The following is an 18018-nucleotide window of genomic DNA, read 5'->3' on the forward strand; positions in this document are numbered from 1 at the left end:
ATTTGATCTAGACCAAGCTACATAGCTCATTTGTACATCAACTACAATTGTGATGTTAAACAATCAAGCTTTCGCAACCACCAAAAATTAAACACCACGAGATGATTATTATTTAAATTACCCGCCATTTGAACTCAAAACTTCTCTGAGTTGTCGCACAAATGACGCAGTAAGGAGCTCGATACCGCCGGTATGTTTACTTCCGGGCTTTCAGCCGATGGATTGATGCCACGTTTATTAGACGCGCTATAAACAATCGTAAGTATCCATGTGTTGTAACGCCATAATTTGTGTGTTTTGAAAACACAGGTCATCTACTACAATACTTGGCGGCCGTGGGAGGTTTGTTAGAAAGGACATGTTTTCTGAAAGAAATACCCGGGGCATATGCTGAGAGTGGGTGAAGATTGCAAGTCATTCCCCATATGTCAATATTGTCGTGTTCAGTAGATCAAGTCACGTTCACTAACAAAAAAAGTAACATTTTATTTTACCTGTTTTGTGTCATAAAGTATACGTTTAGGTATTGCGTGTGGATAGGTTTTGGTATTAAACGACTGCTGTTGCAGTAGTAATTTCAGCTTATGCAAGTTATGGTGATTTGTCTGTTTGATCGCATACCAACTGACCACGAGACTCCTGAAGCAGACGGGCAGAAATGATATCGCCTTAGAGTGCAGTGGTATATGGTGGTCACTTAATTCAAATCTAATGAGAACTGACACAAGCAAACCCATCCCAAGCTACAAGCTAACATATGTTGAGCCAGGCATTACCTGCAGATTAAATGGTGGAGCACATGTCATGTAGTATTGTACAGGGCAGTGACGAGTCCACATTTACTGTCCAGGTACCCACCCCGCTATTACCCGACCCTGATAGCTACAAAATGTCCGATTGGGAATAGTTTGACCAAAGCCCTGGACAAAATGTATTTAGGTACACATATAAATACCTGGTCATGCATACACTGAATTTGACTGAAGTTTGATCTTTATTCAAACATATAAAGTAAGAAGGAATGGGTGCATGGTCAGATAGAAATGTGAACATAAGTGACTTGTAGTGTAGCCATGAAGTGCCAGATAATTTTGTCATTAAACAGTATATCACAAGACTAAGCACAGGTCCTACTCAGTACCCACCTTACCCAGTTAGCTGTCCAAGCCCGAGTACAGACAATCTCATTGAGCTGACATTACACACAGGCATTGTATTATGAATTGAATATTATGTTTCTGTTTGGGTTGATGTCATCATGTATGGTTACATCTTGGAGTAAATTATCTCAGGGGCTATATGTGCTACTGATGATGGTAATGTCAGCAGAATTAGTGACAACATCCGCAAACAGTGAATATCTGTTTAATTACATCAGAGCTGTATTGTTTACATGTAATAATTTATTTTATCATGTTAATCATTGGAAGCTAGAACATGTTAAAGATATGTACCGGTAATATATCACAATATACCACAATATATCACAATATACCACAATGTATTAGAATATACCACAATATATCACAATATACCACAATATATCACAATATACCACAATATACCACATTATATCAGAATATACGGAAATATATCACAATACATCACAATATATCACAATACATCACAATATATCACAATACATCGGTCCCATTAGCTCCTATTATACAGGGGGGCACGGGTGGCCCAGTCGTCTAAGGCGCCGCGATTCGCTGTGCAGAGCTGCGTCCCTTGGGCACGCCAGAAACCTATGATTGTGGGTTCGAATCCCGGTTCGCTCCAATTATGTTTCTAGGTTTGTCAGCACCATACCCGTGCTCGTGGGTTTCACCGAAGTGGTAAACGTCTTAGACCTGCATCACTTCGGGCTTTCCTCCCACATTAAGCTGACACGCCGTGATATAACTGGAATACATGTTAATGAGACATTGTAATAATTTGTAGAGATTATATTTATATTATGAAGAACATGACAATGGATACTGATTGACAGAATTCAACAGCTCAATCCATGCATTCATCTTAATTGTCTGCTTGTCCTACTTGTTGCCTCACACAAAGAACCAGAACTCAGTTTATTTCTCGCGTTATGGGGCCAGTATCAAGCCAGTATTGAGCCAGTAAGCTGTGGGTTTTATGTCTATTGAAATAAAACTACATAACATTTCTTACATAACTTTGCTGGTCAGTTTAATTTTAACCTTTGTTTGCGTTGTTATCAAACCAAGTTCTTACTGACCCGAAACATATCATGATGACAGTGTTGTTTGCTTGGAGCCGGTGACTGTGCTGCTGAATGAGTTCAAAAATGTTAAAAGATCCATCTTTGGTCCTGGGCCTTTTCAGAACTACAGATAAGCAGCATATTTGCGTAAAATCCCCCCCCCCCCCCCCCCCAAATATTCAAAACCCAATTACTCTCAATTAACTTGCGTATAAAAACACATAATTAAATGAAAAACTCAAATGTATAAAAACAGCTCGCGGAAATACCCAATGAAGCCTTTTCAGCATGTGCACAAAGAAGCTAATTTCCGAAACAAAATTACGAGCTAATTTACTTTCCAAGTCAAGCCTATATATTAGAACACTTATATACATCTAAAACATGATTGCATTTTTTTAAAATCTTAAAATGTTCACTAAAAAACCCAACCCAATTGAGTGATGACTAGATAAGTGAAAAAATATTGGTTACCCAATGAAAAATGTAATAACCAAATTAAAATAGAAACCTTCGAGTAAAAACTCAATTGAACAAAAAGTTATCTGGGGCTCTGGTTTTCTCTTACAGTATCCTTTCTCCTCGTCTATTACCAGTATTATGTTTTTTCGTTCAGTGTTGAAGCTAAAAAAATCATCCTTTTTCACACACTATACACACATTTGTACTTTATCAGAAACTTTGCAGTTGATAAAAAGAGAAACAAAACACTGGTTGTCAGCCATTTGAATTTGTCTGATAACGTTTATCATGTTTAGAACAATATTTCCAATGTTTTGGTACCTTTACAATTTGTCATTTCTAGTTCGACAAAATTGACAGTTAATGTGTGCAGCCCAAGAATTGCTTGTAAAATTATTGGTTTTGTTTATGTATTATTATGATCCAAACAACAATAACCCACGATGCTTTTTTTTTCAGATTGATGTGATCTGACTGATATATATGCTGATATTTCTTGCAAGAAAGCTCAAGTTTTTTCTTGACGAGTACATTCTCATGCCCGAGATAGCAGCCAACATGGCCGTCAACAAAGGCAACGCTCGCCCCAGGAAAGGAGGGCGGCATCTTATAGACGGGGTGGACCCTGAAAGTGACTTCATAGGACCTCATATTCCCATCTCGACCTCTGTTGTTCAACCAGACTTGTATGACGATGAAGACAAAACGTTAAAAGAGGGCAGCAATTTAGAGGGGGACTATGGAAGCATAGCTCTGTTGACATTCTTATACATTCTACAAGGTATTCCTTTAGGCTTGGCTGGTAGCATCCCAATGTTGTTACAAAGTAGGCAGGTAAGTTACAAAGAACAGGCGTTGTTTAGTTTTGTGTATTGGCCGTTTAGTGTAAAACTGCTTTGGGCGCCGTTGGTGGATTCTATATACTGGCTTCAGTTTGGGCGGCGGAAGACATGGCTGGTGCCGACCCAGTACCTGATAGGCGTGTTTATGATTGTGTTGTCGTGGCATATCAAGGACATTCTTGGAGATGGTGACGAGGACGCTCAAGTGAGTGTGATGCTGCTGACCGTTATATTCTTCATGTTGAACTTCCTGGCGGCTACACAAGACATCGCCGTGGATGGCTGGGCGCTGACGATGCTATCGAGGTGAGGAGACTGGGAGATGTGGGTGTTAGGGCCCCGTTCCTCAAAGCGATCTTAGCACTATGATGATCGTAAACCTATGTTAAAGTATGGGACTTAAGATCACCTTAGTGCTAAGATTGCTTTGTGGAACGGCCCCAAGGTCTGTGAGTGTTGTTGATTATTCCATGCCTGGACATGATATAAACAATGCATAACGATGTAGGCTTCCGTGATACCAGAATCTGCTTAGATAGCAGAGGAAATTCTTCTTCACCTGCTTGACTTTCTGGCAGCATGTAATATATAAATAATATATTTAGTTTAAAAAAATTAGGAAATTAAAAAAAATACATGTGTTTGTGTGTGTGTTTGGTCAGGGGAGGGGTGTGTGGGGGGTGGGTGTGTGTTTGTGTGTGGAAGATGGGTGTGATTGTGTGGGGAGGGGTGTGTGTGTGTGTTTGAGTGTGGGAGGAGTGGGTTTGGGTCGGGGAGGAGTGGGTTTGGGTTGGAGTGGGGTGTCTTTGTGTGGACATTAAGGTTGGAGGAACTTTATTTGCAGGCGTAATGTCGGTTGGGCAAGTACATGCAACTCTGTCGGTCAGACTACTGGCTACTTTCTGGGCAACGTCCTCTTCCTGGCGCTGGAGTCGCCCGAGTTCTGCAACAACTATCTAAGGTCCGTGCCACAGGCACAGGGACTAGTCACTCTCTCAGGTAGGTCACAGTAGACATGACTAGCGACTCTCTCGGGTAGGTCACTGTAGACACAGGGACTAGTCACTCTCTCAGGTAGGTCGCAGTAGACATGACTAGCAACTCTCTCGGGTAGGTCACAGTAAACACAGGGACTAGTCACTCTCTCAGGTAGGTCACTGTAGACACAGGGACTAGTCACTCTCTCAGGTAGGTCACTGTAGACACAGGGACTAGTCACTCCCTCAGGTAGGTCACTGTAGACACGGGGACTAGTCACTCTCTCAGGTAGGTCACAGTAGACACAGGGACTAGTCACTCCCTCAGGTAGGTCACTGTAGACACAGGGACTAGTCCCTCTCTCAGGTCAATCACTGTAGACACAGGGACTAGTCTCTCTTGGACAGGTCACTGTAGACACCGGGGCTAGTCACTCTCTCAGGTAGGTCACAGTAGACACAGGGACTAGTCACTCTCTCAGGTAGGTCACTGTAGACACCGGGGCTAGTCACTCTCTCAGGTAGGTCACTGTAGACACCGGGGCTAGTCACTCTCTCAGGTAGGTCACAGTAGACACAGGGACTAGTCACTCTCTCAGGTAGGTCACTGTAGACACCGGGGCTAGTCACTCTCTCAGGTAGGTCACTGTAGACACAGGGACTAGTCACTCTCTCAGGTAGGTTTGCAGTAGACACAGGGACTAGTCACTCTCTCAGTAGACACAGGGACTAGTCACTTTTGGGTAGGTCACTGTAGACACAGGGGCTAGTCACTCTCTCAGGTAGGTCGCAGTAGACAAGGGCTAGTCAGTCTCTCGGGTAGGTCACAGTAGACACGACTAGCCACACTCAGGTAGGTCGTAGTAGACACAGGGGCTAGTCACTCTTGGGTCAGTCACTGTAGACACCGGGGCTAGTCACTCTCTCAGGTAGGTCGCAGTAGACACAGGGGCTAGTCACTCTTGGGTCGGTCACTGTAGACACCGGGGCTAGTCACTCTCTCAGGTAGGTCACAGTAGACACAGGGACTAGTCACTCTCTCAGGTAGGTCGCAGTAGGCACAGGGACTAGTCACCCTTGGATAGGTCACTGTAGACACCGGGGCTAGTCACTCTCTCAGGTAGGTCACAGTAGACACAGGGACTAGTCACTCTCTCAGGTAGGTCACTGTAGACACCGGGGCTAGTCACTCTCTCAGGTAGGTCACTGTAGACACAGGGACTAGTCACTCTCTCAGGTAGGTTTGCAGTAGACACAGGGACTAGTCACTCTCTCAGTAGACACAGAGACTAGTCACTTTTGGGTAGGTCACTGTAGACACAGGGGCTAGTCACTCACTCAGGTAGGTCGCAGTAGACAAGAGCTAGTCACTTTTGGGTAGGTCCCTGTAGACACAGGGGCTAGTCAATCTCTCAGGTAGGTCGCAGTAGACAAGGGCTAGTCACTTTTGGGTAGGTCACTGTAGACACAGGGGTTAGTCACTCTCTCGGGTAGGTCACAGTAGACACTACTAGCCACACTCAGGTATGGATTTGTCCAATTTATTAATATAAATAAGAAATGTTATAGGACAGCCATCATCCTATGATATGATGATTATGATGATGAGAGTAAGCTAGATCAGTGTCAACAACAACTGTGTTTCTGGTGGAGTTTATAGACAATCAGGTGAACGTGTAGACTTGCACATTGTAGTCATGGGCTGTTTGGGGGATCAGCTGTTGCACTGTCTAATAGCGGTAGGAGTGATTTAACAGATGATATGGCCACATGTTGTTGAGAGTTAGGGATTACCTTTATGAACAGTAGAGCTTGCGTCTTTGTTTAGTTCATTGGGATGGATTGTAGTGAGGATAGTCATAAATGATCATGCAGTCAAACAATCAAGATTACAGGGTCAAAACAATCTCATTAAAATCAGACCTTTGTTCTCGCTACCGCTAAACAAAGATCTGAAGACATCCCATCAGGGGTCACGTCTGAACGACCTTTCATCCGACGAATCAGAGCGTCACTTACCAGACTGAAAGTGACAGTCGGAATGTGATTTCTCATTTTTATGCAACCTCGAAAACTTTAACACGGGATATTCCGAACGATAGTTTTAGGTTTAACGACTGAATCCATACAATCTAAACCATCTATTAGCCATTCCAGAATGCTCTTTTGTTCAGGTTTCAAAATCGTAATCGAGAATTTGTCAAAATATGTTTTCGAAGCATAGCTGCCAATTTGAAATTAGTGCTGTAAAGCACGGGAAAGCTGCCTTCTGATTGGTCATTCCATTGGTCGGTCAAAGTTCGCGCAAGGTCGGTCTGACGTGACCCGTAATGGGATGTCCTCAGATCTTTGTTTAACGGCAACGAGAACTAAGATCTTATTTTAATGAGATTGGGGTCAAAATGATGTAGAACATAATTGGGGCGAACCGGAATTCGAACCCACAATCATAGGTCTCTGGCGTGCCCAAGGGGCGCAACTCTGCACAGCGAATCACGGCGCCTTAGACGACTGGGCCACCAGTGCCCCCTGGTTTTGATAAGTTTATTATTATACTATAGCACTCAATGCAGTATCGTAATGCAATGTTAAAAAGCCTCTGAATTTAAGAAAATGAAAACTTTAAAAAAGGGCAAGTTTGAATAAAATAATGATTTTTTTCCATATTGCATGCCAGGATCACTAAGTTAAGAATCCTAGACAAAGCCCTGCAGTGTTAAAGTGGTCGTATGTATTCAGCATCGTTCAGGGGAGGTGGAGGATGGAAGTTTACCAAAACTGTGAAGCATTGTCAATGTGCCTGATGTCGTGAGATGGAATTGGAATGTAGACTTCACCTTCACAGACTCCAGCATGCTCTCTGGGAGTGAAAATACTTCTTATGCTTTGCTTATTTACAGAATTACACTTTTCACCTAAAATAGTATAATCCTAGGGTTTGTCTGTAACGTAAATGTCGCATATCAGGGATAAGACATGCGCATCTCACAAAGTCTTGTTCTTGTATCTGATATTAATGATATAGATGTGAAAGAAACACATTTGGTGAACATGGTCATAAATCTCACTGTCATGTATATGTTGAAACATATTTAAGATGAAAAAAATACCCAGTTCTTAAATCTTTTAAAGTTGAGAGATCCTTAAGAACCCACAACAAACACGTGACTGAGTATCTGTTACGTGATTTCTCTGTGACCGGATTTTGCAGCTATTTTAACTACCACCCACTTCTTTCGTTTTACTGTAGCTAACCTAATTCGACAGATTAACTGTAGTGATATGAAAGAAGCTTCTCTTCTTATAAGTATGTGTGTAAATTTAAGTAGTAGTTATTTTGATTCATGTGACTAGGCAGTTTTCAACAGTAATGAATTATAGATTTGCTTTTGCAGGTTTTCTTACATTCTGGGGCGTGGTGTTCTTTATCACAACCACTCTAGTCTGGGTATTGAAGCAAGAAAAGCTTGACCTCTCGGCCGACCCTGACCAGGGCATCGTGGAAACCTACAAGATACTGGGGAAGGTCGTCAAACGACCTGCTGTCATGTCCTACTGCCTCATTCTCCTCACATGCAAGGTCAGTTGGAAATAAGGTCAAGGTCATTTGGGGGTAAATTCGTATATGTTTTGTTTTGCATTGTGTTGATGAGAACCACATGGAGATGAGGGGAAAAATAATTCTTTGGTTTCATCCTTGTGAAAAGAACTGACGTACATGGGGAACTGGCGGTAATATGAGTGGCAAAATCTGTGTGGATTCCTGCTTTGAATTGGTCCCCAGTAACCTATACTAGTTGTACAAGGTGACTTGATGATCTGGGTGATCAGGTCTGTCAACTTTCCCCGACACTGTGGATCTTCCTTCATAATATCAATCACCAGATTTTCTGGTCCAGATTATTTCCTGGCCTCCATCATATAGATGAAATATGTCTGATGTGGCAGATTGTGTCATCGTCCTACATATACAACACGTTTCCACTGTTTGCAGTTTACCCAGGTCTATTCCTAGTAGTCAGTAAACTAACTTAGGTGAGGAGAGGTGAAAGGGGGTTTAACGTCGCGTCCAAGATTATTGCACTTATATAGCGATGCGCTTGCTCGTGTGTGTGTGTGTGTGGCTGCTGGTACTTGTCCAGACTGATGCCGATTGATAGTGCTAGCTCACTGAGATACCATGCCGTATGCTGAATACCCCACCAGACACCGTATACTGACTCCGAGCCGACCAGTCCTTGTTTTAGCCCCTTTAATGCCGAGTGCCACACAGGGTAACAACAAGTACCATCTTTTAACGTCTTGTGGTATGACGCGGCCGGGGATCAAACCCCGGACCTTCCGCTCTCCGGGCGGACGCTCTACCACTAGACCACGTAGGTGGTCTAGTGAGTGAGTGAGTGAAGGAGTGAGTGAGTGAGTTGGGTATAATGCCACTTTTAACAGTATTCCAGTTATATCGCGGCGTGTCAGCTTAATGTGGGAGGAAAGCCCGAAGTGATGCAGGTCTCAGACGTTTACCACTTTGGTGAAACCCACGAGCACGGGTATGGTGCTGACAAACCTAGAAACATAATCGGAGCGAACCGGGATTCGACCCCACAATCATAGGTTTCTGGCGTGTCCAAGGGATGCAACTCTGCACAGCGAATCGCGGCGCTTTAGACGACTGGGCCACCCGTGCAGTCTAAACTAACTGAGGCAGGGCATGGCGATGTTTAATTACAAGTATGATAAAGAGGTCAGGCTCATTATATTATAACCACAACAAGAATAATACTAAAAATAATGTAATAGTGAAAGCCCATTCATGTGGACTTTTCCTGTCTTCTGTTTAGATTGGATTTGCTGCTGCGGATTCCCTCACAAGCCTGAAGTTGATAGAGGCGGGACTCCCCAAAGAGAGACTGGCGCTGTTTGCCGTTCCCATGGTGCCGCTGCAGATTCTCCTGGCTCTCGGCATCAGCAAGTACACAACCGGACCCCGACCCATGGACGTCTTCCTCCGAGCCATGCCTTTCAGGTGAGATGTCTCGTAGTGCTGTCTCCTGTGAGGATTCCTGGACAATTTCCCCAGTACTCTGCTTCTTCACCCCGTGAGGGTTCAGTGGTCCCCCACCCTCCATGGAGATTCCAAGACAGACAAGGTCCCCAGGCCAGTTACCCTTGATTGTCTCCCCCCCACCCCCCTCCCCCCTCTTCACCCACCACCATTGTCTATTCAAAACAAGTCATTATTTTAGATTTGAAACCTAAGGTTACCCTTTTATTTGGAGGCACGGGTGGCCCAGTCGTCTAGGGCGCCGCACTTTGCTGTGCAGATTGTGGGTTCGAATCCCGGTTCACCCCCATTATGTTTCTTGGTCTGTCAGCACCATACCCGTGCTCGTGGATTTCACCAAAGTGAGTAGGAGAGCTGCATCCCTTTGGGCTTTCCACCCTAATTAAGCTGACACGCTGTGATATGACTGGAATACTGTTCAAAGCGACATTAAAAACAACTCACACACTCAATGCTAGTTATTTCATGGTAACGGTTTTCTCCCAGTGTGTCTGCTTCACGTGGGAGGAAAGCCTGGAGTATTGCTATAGTGAAACCCACAAGCGCTGGTGCTGACAAACCAAGATCAGGATTATCCATGATCAGGGAGAATCTGGGATTCAAACTCACAGTCATTGTTTTCTGGAAGGCGCAACTCTTTGTAGCGAAATGGATGCTTGAGACAGCCAGGCCACAGTGCCCCGAAGTTGATAAGACTGACCCTGAGTTGTGTGTTGCAGGTTGATCCTGGGTTTGGTGTACTGTGCTCTGGTGTACTGGGCGACCGTGGCGCAGACGGCGCCTGGGGAGTTCCCCTGGTACTGGTACGTCATCACCCTCGGCAGCTACGCCTTACATCAGGTACGTGGTCACCCTAGGCAGCTACGACTTACATCAGGTACGTGGTCACCCTCGGCAGCTACGTCATACATCAGGTACGTCATCACCCTCAGCAGCTACGCCTTACATCAGGTACGTCATCACCCTCAGCAGCTACGCCTTACATCAGGTACGTCATCACCCTCGGCAGCTACGCCTTACATCAGGTACGTGGTCACCCTCGGCAGCTACGCCTTACATCAGGTACGTCATCACCCTCGGCAGCTACGCCTTACATCAGGTACGTGGTCACCCTCAGCAGCTACGCCTTACATCAGGTACGTCATCACCCTCGTCAGCTACGTCATACATCAGGTACGTGGTCACCCTCGGCAGCTACGCCTTACATCAGGTACGTGGTCACCCTCGTCAGCTACGTCATACATCAGGTATGTCATCACCCTCGGCAGCTACGCCTTACATCAGGTACGTCATCACCCTCGGCAGCTACGTCATACATCAGGTACGTCATCACCCTCGGCAGCTACGCCTTACATCAGGTACGTGGTCACCCTCGGCAGCTAGGCCTTACATCAGGTACGTCATCACCCTCGGCAGCTACGCCTTACATCAGGTACGTGGTCACCCTCGGCAGCTACGCCTTACATCAGGTACGTCATCACCCTCGTCAGCTACGTCATACATCAGGTACGTGGTCACCCTCGGCAGCTACGCCTTACATCAGGTACGTGGTCACCCTCGTCAGCTACGTCATACATCAGGTACGTCATCACCCTCGGCAGCTACGCCTTACATCAGGTACGTCATCACCCTCGGCAGCTACGCCTTACATCAGGTACGTCATCACCCTCGGCAGCTACGCCTTACATCAGGTACGTCATCACCCTCGTCAGCTACGTCATACATCAGGTACGTCATCACCCTCGGCAGCTACGCCTTACATCAGGTACGTGGTCACCCTCGGCAGCTACGCCTTACATCAGGTACGTGGTCACCCTCGGCAGCTACGCCTTACATCAGGTACGTGGTCACCCTCGTCAGCTACGTCATACATCAGGTACGTCATCACCCTCGGCAGCTACGCCTTACATCAGGTACGTGGTCACCCTCGGCAGCTACGTCATACATCAGGTACGTCATCACCCTCGGCAGCTAAGCCTTACATCAGGTACGTGGTCACCCTCGGCAGCTACGCCTTACATCAGGTACGTGGTCACCCTCGTCAGCTACGTCATACATCAGGTACGTCATCACCCTCGGCAGCTACGCCTTACATCAGGTACGTCATCACCCTCGGCAGCTAAGCCTTACATCAGGTACGTGGTCACCCTCGGCAGCTACGCCTTACATCAGGTACGTGGTCACCCTCGTCAGCTACGTCATACATCAGGTACGTCATCACCCTCGGCAGCTACGCCTTACATCAGGTACGTGGTCACCCTCGGCAGCTACGTCATACATCAGGTACGTCATCACCCTCGGCAGCTAAGCCTTACATCAGGTACGTGGTCACCCTCGGCAGCTACGCCTTACATCAGGTACGTGGTCACCCTCGTCAGCTACGTCATACATCAGGTACGTCATCACCCTCGGCAGCTACGCCTTACATCAGGTACGTCATCACCCTCGGCAGCTAAGCCTTACATCAGGTACGTGGTCACCCTCGGCAGCTACGCCTTAGATCAGGTACGTGGTCACCCTCAGCAGCTACGCCATACATCAGCTACAGATTTTGCCTAATATTTATCCTTTCTGTATGTTCCATTGTGAAATTAATATGCAGGAAGCGTGTGGTATGTGTAGTAAAATATGATACAGTTTTTGCATGTTTGGATTTTTACCCAGGTACAGTCTTTCACCTGTTATCTTGAATATTTTATTTTCAACATCTATGAAAATTCTGTTTACAAAATGATATTTGTATTTGAAATCCAATGGTGTTGCTAAACCTAACTCATATATTCCGATCCGTTGTTAAACATGGCTGTCATGGCATGTCATTTATCCAGCAATCTCTGCATGTATCGTCGTGAAATTTGATATGCAGTAAGTATGTGGTATGTGAGGGATTTGATTTCTGACCAACTTTAGCCTTCAACCTTCATGATGCTCCATGCCCCCCTGGTTAAAGCCTTCCTGGGAAAGGTTCTGGGTTTTTAAAGCTGTACTTTTTTGGATACAAACTTATAAAGTTTATAGGGGGCACGGGTGGCCAGGTCGTGTAAGGCGCCGTGATTCGCTGTGCAGAGTTGCGTCCCTTGGCCGCGCCAGAAACCTATGATTGTGGGTTTGAATCCCGGTTCGCCCCGATTATGTTTCTAGGTTTGTCAGCACCATACCCGTGCTCGTGGGTTTCACCGAAGTGGTAAATGTCTGAGACCTGCATCACTTCGGGCTTTCCTCCCACATTTAGCTGACACGCCGTGATATAACTGGAATACTGTTAAAAGCGGCGTTAAACCCAGCTCACTCACTCACTATAAATTTTATAGATTGTGCACATACTCTCAGTTTTGTCACAATAGTGGTTGCAACTATTTTAGAAGTGAAACTCCCTCATCACTGCATCAATTGTCAATTTCTCAAATTGGAATTTCAAATGTCCCAGTTCTGTTTTATTGTGGTGATGATTAATATGATGGCTTGACAGAGGAGACCTCAGTGATAACAGCACCAAAAAAGTGGAAAAGGCCTGAATGTAAAATAAGAACTGAAAAAACTCAAAATTATTTTGTTCCTAATTTACATGCCAAGGAAACTTAGTTTGCATTTCAAGATCCATCCCTACTGCCAGTCCCCATCAGCAGCCCGAGTCTCCCATCACATCTGTTGTATTGTGCAGTGCAGGACTCCAAGGAACACTGCCAATAGCTGCAAGGTTGCTGATTCAGTTTAAGCAGTAATTCCACCATGAATTTGGAAATTACTCAATTCTGATTGGTCAATCAGAGGCTATTAAATCAGAATAAATCCCCTCTGATTGAAACGGCTGGTTTGACGGTGGTATCACCGTGGAAGCTAATATTCATAGCATAGTACTTTTCAGTCACTGTCGGTAGGCATATTTAAACTACAATATTCAAACGATGCTTGGCAATACATTTCGTTCAGAAATCACAACAGAAATCTTTAAAGAGAAGGTATTTTAAGTTTTGGGGAAAGCAGAAAGCTTGGAATTTGGTGCTTCTCTTATATACGACTTCGACTTCGTATCTTTTGCGCTCACAATGAGCGATATGACGACATAATGGTGACATGTGGTGTAAAACGAAAGCTTGCAAAGGTTGCTTAGTTTTCTTTGGTGTGCCCACCTCATGTTAGTTGACAAAGTTGCTGCGGTTAAATGCTTTCAATGCCTGTCGTTCAGATCGATAACCCACTCAAAACATTGGACTCAATCCATGCCGCTTCACTCAGTATATTTGCTAACACCAAAGAGTTCCCGTTTCGGTCATGGTAGAATGGAGATAAACATACTGTGTTTTCAATGTAGAGCTAGGTTACCTGAAGATTTAACCTCTCTAAATTTAACATTTGAATCCTCACGCTGTGCAGCGCGGTTAAATCTACAGGCATCTTCCCGAGGCAAGAGAGTTAACTGACTATAAAAGTCCAGTTTCCACCCTTGCCGAACTAGGCTGGAATTGCTGGGCTCGATCGTAGCGCCACCAGTGGCTATTACCAGTTATGTCCCTTCTAAGCCTCTCCTATGGACCAATCAGATTTCAACTCTCGTATCACTTGCGTTTGCTTCACATAAAATGGTGGCGCCCGGTCAAGACGATCTGATCGATAATCAAGATCTATATTGTGATAAAACTGGTTTTACATCGCAAAATGCATCAAATCACGCAAGCACCTTGATTAAAAACATGAAAAGATTAGGAAAATATCTGCTGACAACGAGTTGGCGGTGCACATGCTTTGCAAATCCTGCAATCGACCGCAATCTGCACGAAAGTAAACGAACAGGATTTAGATTTCGGTGCGCGATTTTGATTGGACTATGCATAAACTCCTTAGTCCAGCCAAAATCTAACTCCATAATACCAGCCTAGTTCGGCAAGGGTGGAAACTGGACTTTTATAGTCAGTTAACTCTCTTGCCTCGGGAAGATGATCTACAGGTAACCTAGCTCTACATTGAAAACACAGTATGTTTATCTCCCAAACACTCACTACTCGCCTCCCAGGAAGATGGTCATTCTCTCAGATTTTCATTGTATTATTTTCACTGTTCATGATGTTCATCCCCTTACAGGTGTTTGTGTACAGCATGTTCGTAGCGACGATGGCGTTCGCCGCTAAAGTCAGCGACCCTGCGATTGGAGGCACCTACATGACCCTTCTCAATACTCTGAGCAACTTGGGTGAGTTGTTAGACGTGGTGTCACATGGCTGACAAATGTATGTGAAGCATTAGGTACATATGAGACTATGTTTCAGGAGGCAGTGGGTGTATATGAGACTGTTTCAGGGGGCAGTGGATGAATATGAGACTGTGTTTCAGGGGGCAGTGGGTGTATATGAGACTATGTTTCAGGGGGCAGTGGGTATATTTGAGACTATGTTTCAGGGGGCAGTGGGTATATTTGAGACTATGTTTCAGGGGGCAGTGGGTGTATATGAGAATATGTTTCAGGAGGCAGTGGGTGTATATGAGACTGTGTTTCAGGAGGCAGTGGGTGTATATGAGAATATGTTTCAGGAGGCAGTGGGTGTATATGAGACTATGTTTCAGGGGGCAGTGGGTGTATATGAGACTGTTTCAGGAGGCAGTGTGTGTATATGAGACTATGTTTCAGGGGGCAGTGGGTGTATATGAGACTGTTTCAGGAGGCAGTGGGTGTATATGAGACTATGTTTCAAGAGGCAGTGGGTGTATATGAGACTGTTTCAGGGGGCAGTGGGTGTATATGAGACTGTGTTTCAGGAGGCAGTGGGTGTATATGAGACTGTTTCAGGGGGCAGTGGGTATATTTGAGACTATGTTTCAGGGGGCAGTGGGTATATTTGAGACTATGTTTCAGGAGGCAGTGGGTGTATATGAGACTGTGTTTCAGGAGGCAGTGGGTGTATATGAGAATATGTTTCAGGAGGCAGTGGGTGTATATGAGACTATGTTTCAGGGGGCAGTGGGTGTATATGAGACTGTGTTTCAGGGGGCAGTGGGTGTATATGAGACTGTGTTTCAGGGGGCAGTGGGTGTATATGAGATTGTTTCAGGAGGCAGTGGGTGTATCTGAGACTATGTTTCAGGAGGCAGTGGGTGTACATGAGATTGTTTCAGGGGGCATTGGGTATGTTTGAGACTATGTTTCAGGGGGCAGTGGGTGTATATGAGACTGTGTTTCAGGGGGCAGTGGGTGTATATGAGACTATGTTTCAGAGGGCAGTGGGTGTATATGAGACTGTGTTTCAGGGGGCAGTGGGTGTATATGAGACTTTGTTTCAGGGGACTGTGGGTGTATATGAGACTGTGTTTCAGGGGGCAGTGGGTGTATATGAGATTGTTTCAGGAGGCAGTGGGTGTATCTGAGACTATGTTTCAGGAGGCAGTGGGTGTACATGAGATTGTTTCAGGGGGCAGTGGGTATGTTTGAGACTATGTTTCAGGGGGCAGTGGGTGTATATGAGACTGTGTTTCAGGGGGCAACTGGCCCGCGACTGTTGCGCTGTGGATGGTTGACTTCCTCACCTGGAAGAACTGCACAGCGGACGGTGTTGACTCCTGCAACAGCAAGACTCTCACAGCGGTACGTAGCAGCATGGAGCTTACCTTCTCAGTCTCTCCTCTCAGTCTCTCCTCTCAGTTTCTCCTCTCAGTCTCTAAGGGCAGCAGGTGGTCCTGCTGGTTTTGCAGAGTTGTGTCCCTTATTAGCTGTGCCAGAAACCTGTGATCAGGGTTTTCAGTGCCAGGTTCACCTTGGTTACATTCTCGTGGGTTTCACTAAGGTGGTAAATGTCAGAGGAAGTTCACACTGTCAACCACTAGCTTAGCAGATCCTCTTTCAGTCTCTTCGCTCTCTTATCTCTGCATGTAGTGACTGCTGCATGACATTTCCTCAACTCGTTCCCCATCCTGTCTTCCAGGAGTGTCACGCAGCGGACGGCAAGTGCAACACCACCATGGATGGCTACTACATCGAGTCCGTGGCCTGTGTCATCCTCGGCCTCATCTGGCTTGTGTGGAAGAAGAGTACAGTAAAACGCCTGGACTCTCTCGACCTCTCTGCTTGGAAGTGTCCCTCATAATCACTCACATCAGATTACAGCCCCCCACCCACCACGGGCATTATAACCTCAGGGGAAGAAATAAGGGAACAGTTTGAAGGAAAGCATTTATCTGTACCCAGACATGGCCGACGGTTGTGACAAGATACAAGGCTACACATCCGATGGTTTTTGGTTTATTAAATGGATAGACCAGAACCAGAATGCAAAAATAAATTTAAAATTGTTCTATATGACCAAACAGTCAATATTTACTGGATTAGGAAAATATCAAATTGCACCTACAAAATTCCAAACAAAAACGGAATTAACTGTTTGATAATAATTGATGAAAATCAGTAAACTACTTGTGGGCGTTCCTTACCTTGTTTTGAGTAGTATATATATATATATATATATATATATATATATATATATATATATATATATATATATATATATATATACCCACAGCAGGAAAACGGGTGGCTCAGTTGTCAAGGGTACCGCAATATGTTGTGCAGAGTTGCTTCCCGTGGCTACCTAGAAACCTATGGTCGCGGTTTTGAATCCCAATTTACTCCAATGTTTCTAGGTTTGTCAGCACCATACCCGGCTCGTGGGTTTCACCAAAGAGGTAAATGTACTTTTTCAAGAGGCATTAAACCCATCTCACTCTCTCTTCCTACAATTCAAAAAACGTTTTGGGTGTTGGTGATAATTTTACAAAATCAAATTCCTAAATTATCAATCAGTGTCTGAGGACATGTTCCACCAGAGAAGGAATTTAGCCACAGATGGGAGAATTGCCATGGATACTGTTTGAAACAAATAATTCACATGTTGATGACTGAATGGGAGTCAGCATGAGATCTGTTGTTTGATGGCAGCTGTAACCATGGCAACAGCCAATGTCTGTGTTCTCCCATCTCGGTTAGTTTCCGACCTGGGGAACATGTGTTTTATCACTCTTGCCATGTCTTATGTTAATAAGCTGGCAGATCTCTCTGGGGTCTGGGATCCTACCTTCAAAATGTCTTCACTTGTAAACAAGACATCGACAAGGAGTTTTAGAGACTTTGTTGTTTTTTGTGATGGAATCTTGTCTCTTGCTCCAAGGAAATATTCAAACTTTCCAAAAGTCATGTGATGACCAAACCCATGAATTATCAATTTGAGAGAGAAAATTTCACAAATGAAATGCGCTGAGGAATGCCATCTTTGTTTATTGTGGATGGTGAGTTTTTTTATTTTTCAATTGTTGGTTTACAGGCCCAAAAAATGATGTAGTGATAAATTAATAATTGAAAAAGAAAGCAACTTACTGATTGTGAATAAAGAACAAACTTTTTTAAAAGGCGATGGAACATAATGTGGATTGTCGGTGGGTGACAGATTCCATCACCTTACATATATCACC

At 44.8% G+C, this 18018-nt stretch overlaps 1 protein-coding gene across 3 annotated transcripts; it reads left to right on the top strand.

The window, feature by feature from the left end:
* The first annotated feature begins 187 nt into the window (after window positions 1–187).
* On the top strand, window positions 188–17011 carry LOC124115172 (acetyl-coenzyme A transporter 1-like). Of its 3 annotated transcripts, none has more exons than XM_048394156.1 (9): window positions 188–258; window positions 3146–3834; window positions 4373–4527; window positions 7901–8085; window positions 9344–9528; window positions 10287–10407; window positions 14647–14755; window positions 16035–16141; window positions 16479–17011. In XM_048394156.1, exons 2-9 carry the CDS (start codon window positions 3170–3172, stop codon window positions 16638–16640), a joined length of 1689 nt encoding a protein of 562 aa, XP_048250113.1. In that variant the 5' UTR covers window positions 188–258; window positions 3146–3169; the 3' UTR covers window positions 16641–17011. The 3 variants fall into 3 exon arrangements, with proteins under 3 accessions (XP_048250113.1, XP_048250112.1, XP_048250114.1); XM_048394155.1 differs by lacking the exon at window positions 188–258 and adding an exon at window positions 370–396; XM_048394157.1 differs by lacking the exon at window positions 188–258 and adding an exon at window positions 459–477.
* The last annotated feature ends 1007 nt before the right edge of the window (window positions 17012–18018 follow it).

The sequence above is a fragment of the Haliotis rufescens genome, unplaced genomic scaffold, assembly GCF_023055435.1.
Source record: "Haliotis rufescens isolate VD_foot unplaced genomic scaffold, xgHalRufe1.0.p SCAF_13, whole genome shotgun sequence".
In the NCBI taxonomy this organism is placed as follows: Eukaryota; Metazoa; Mollusca; class Gastropoda; order Lepetellida; family Haliotidae; genus Haliotis; species Haliotis rufescens.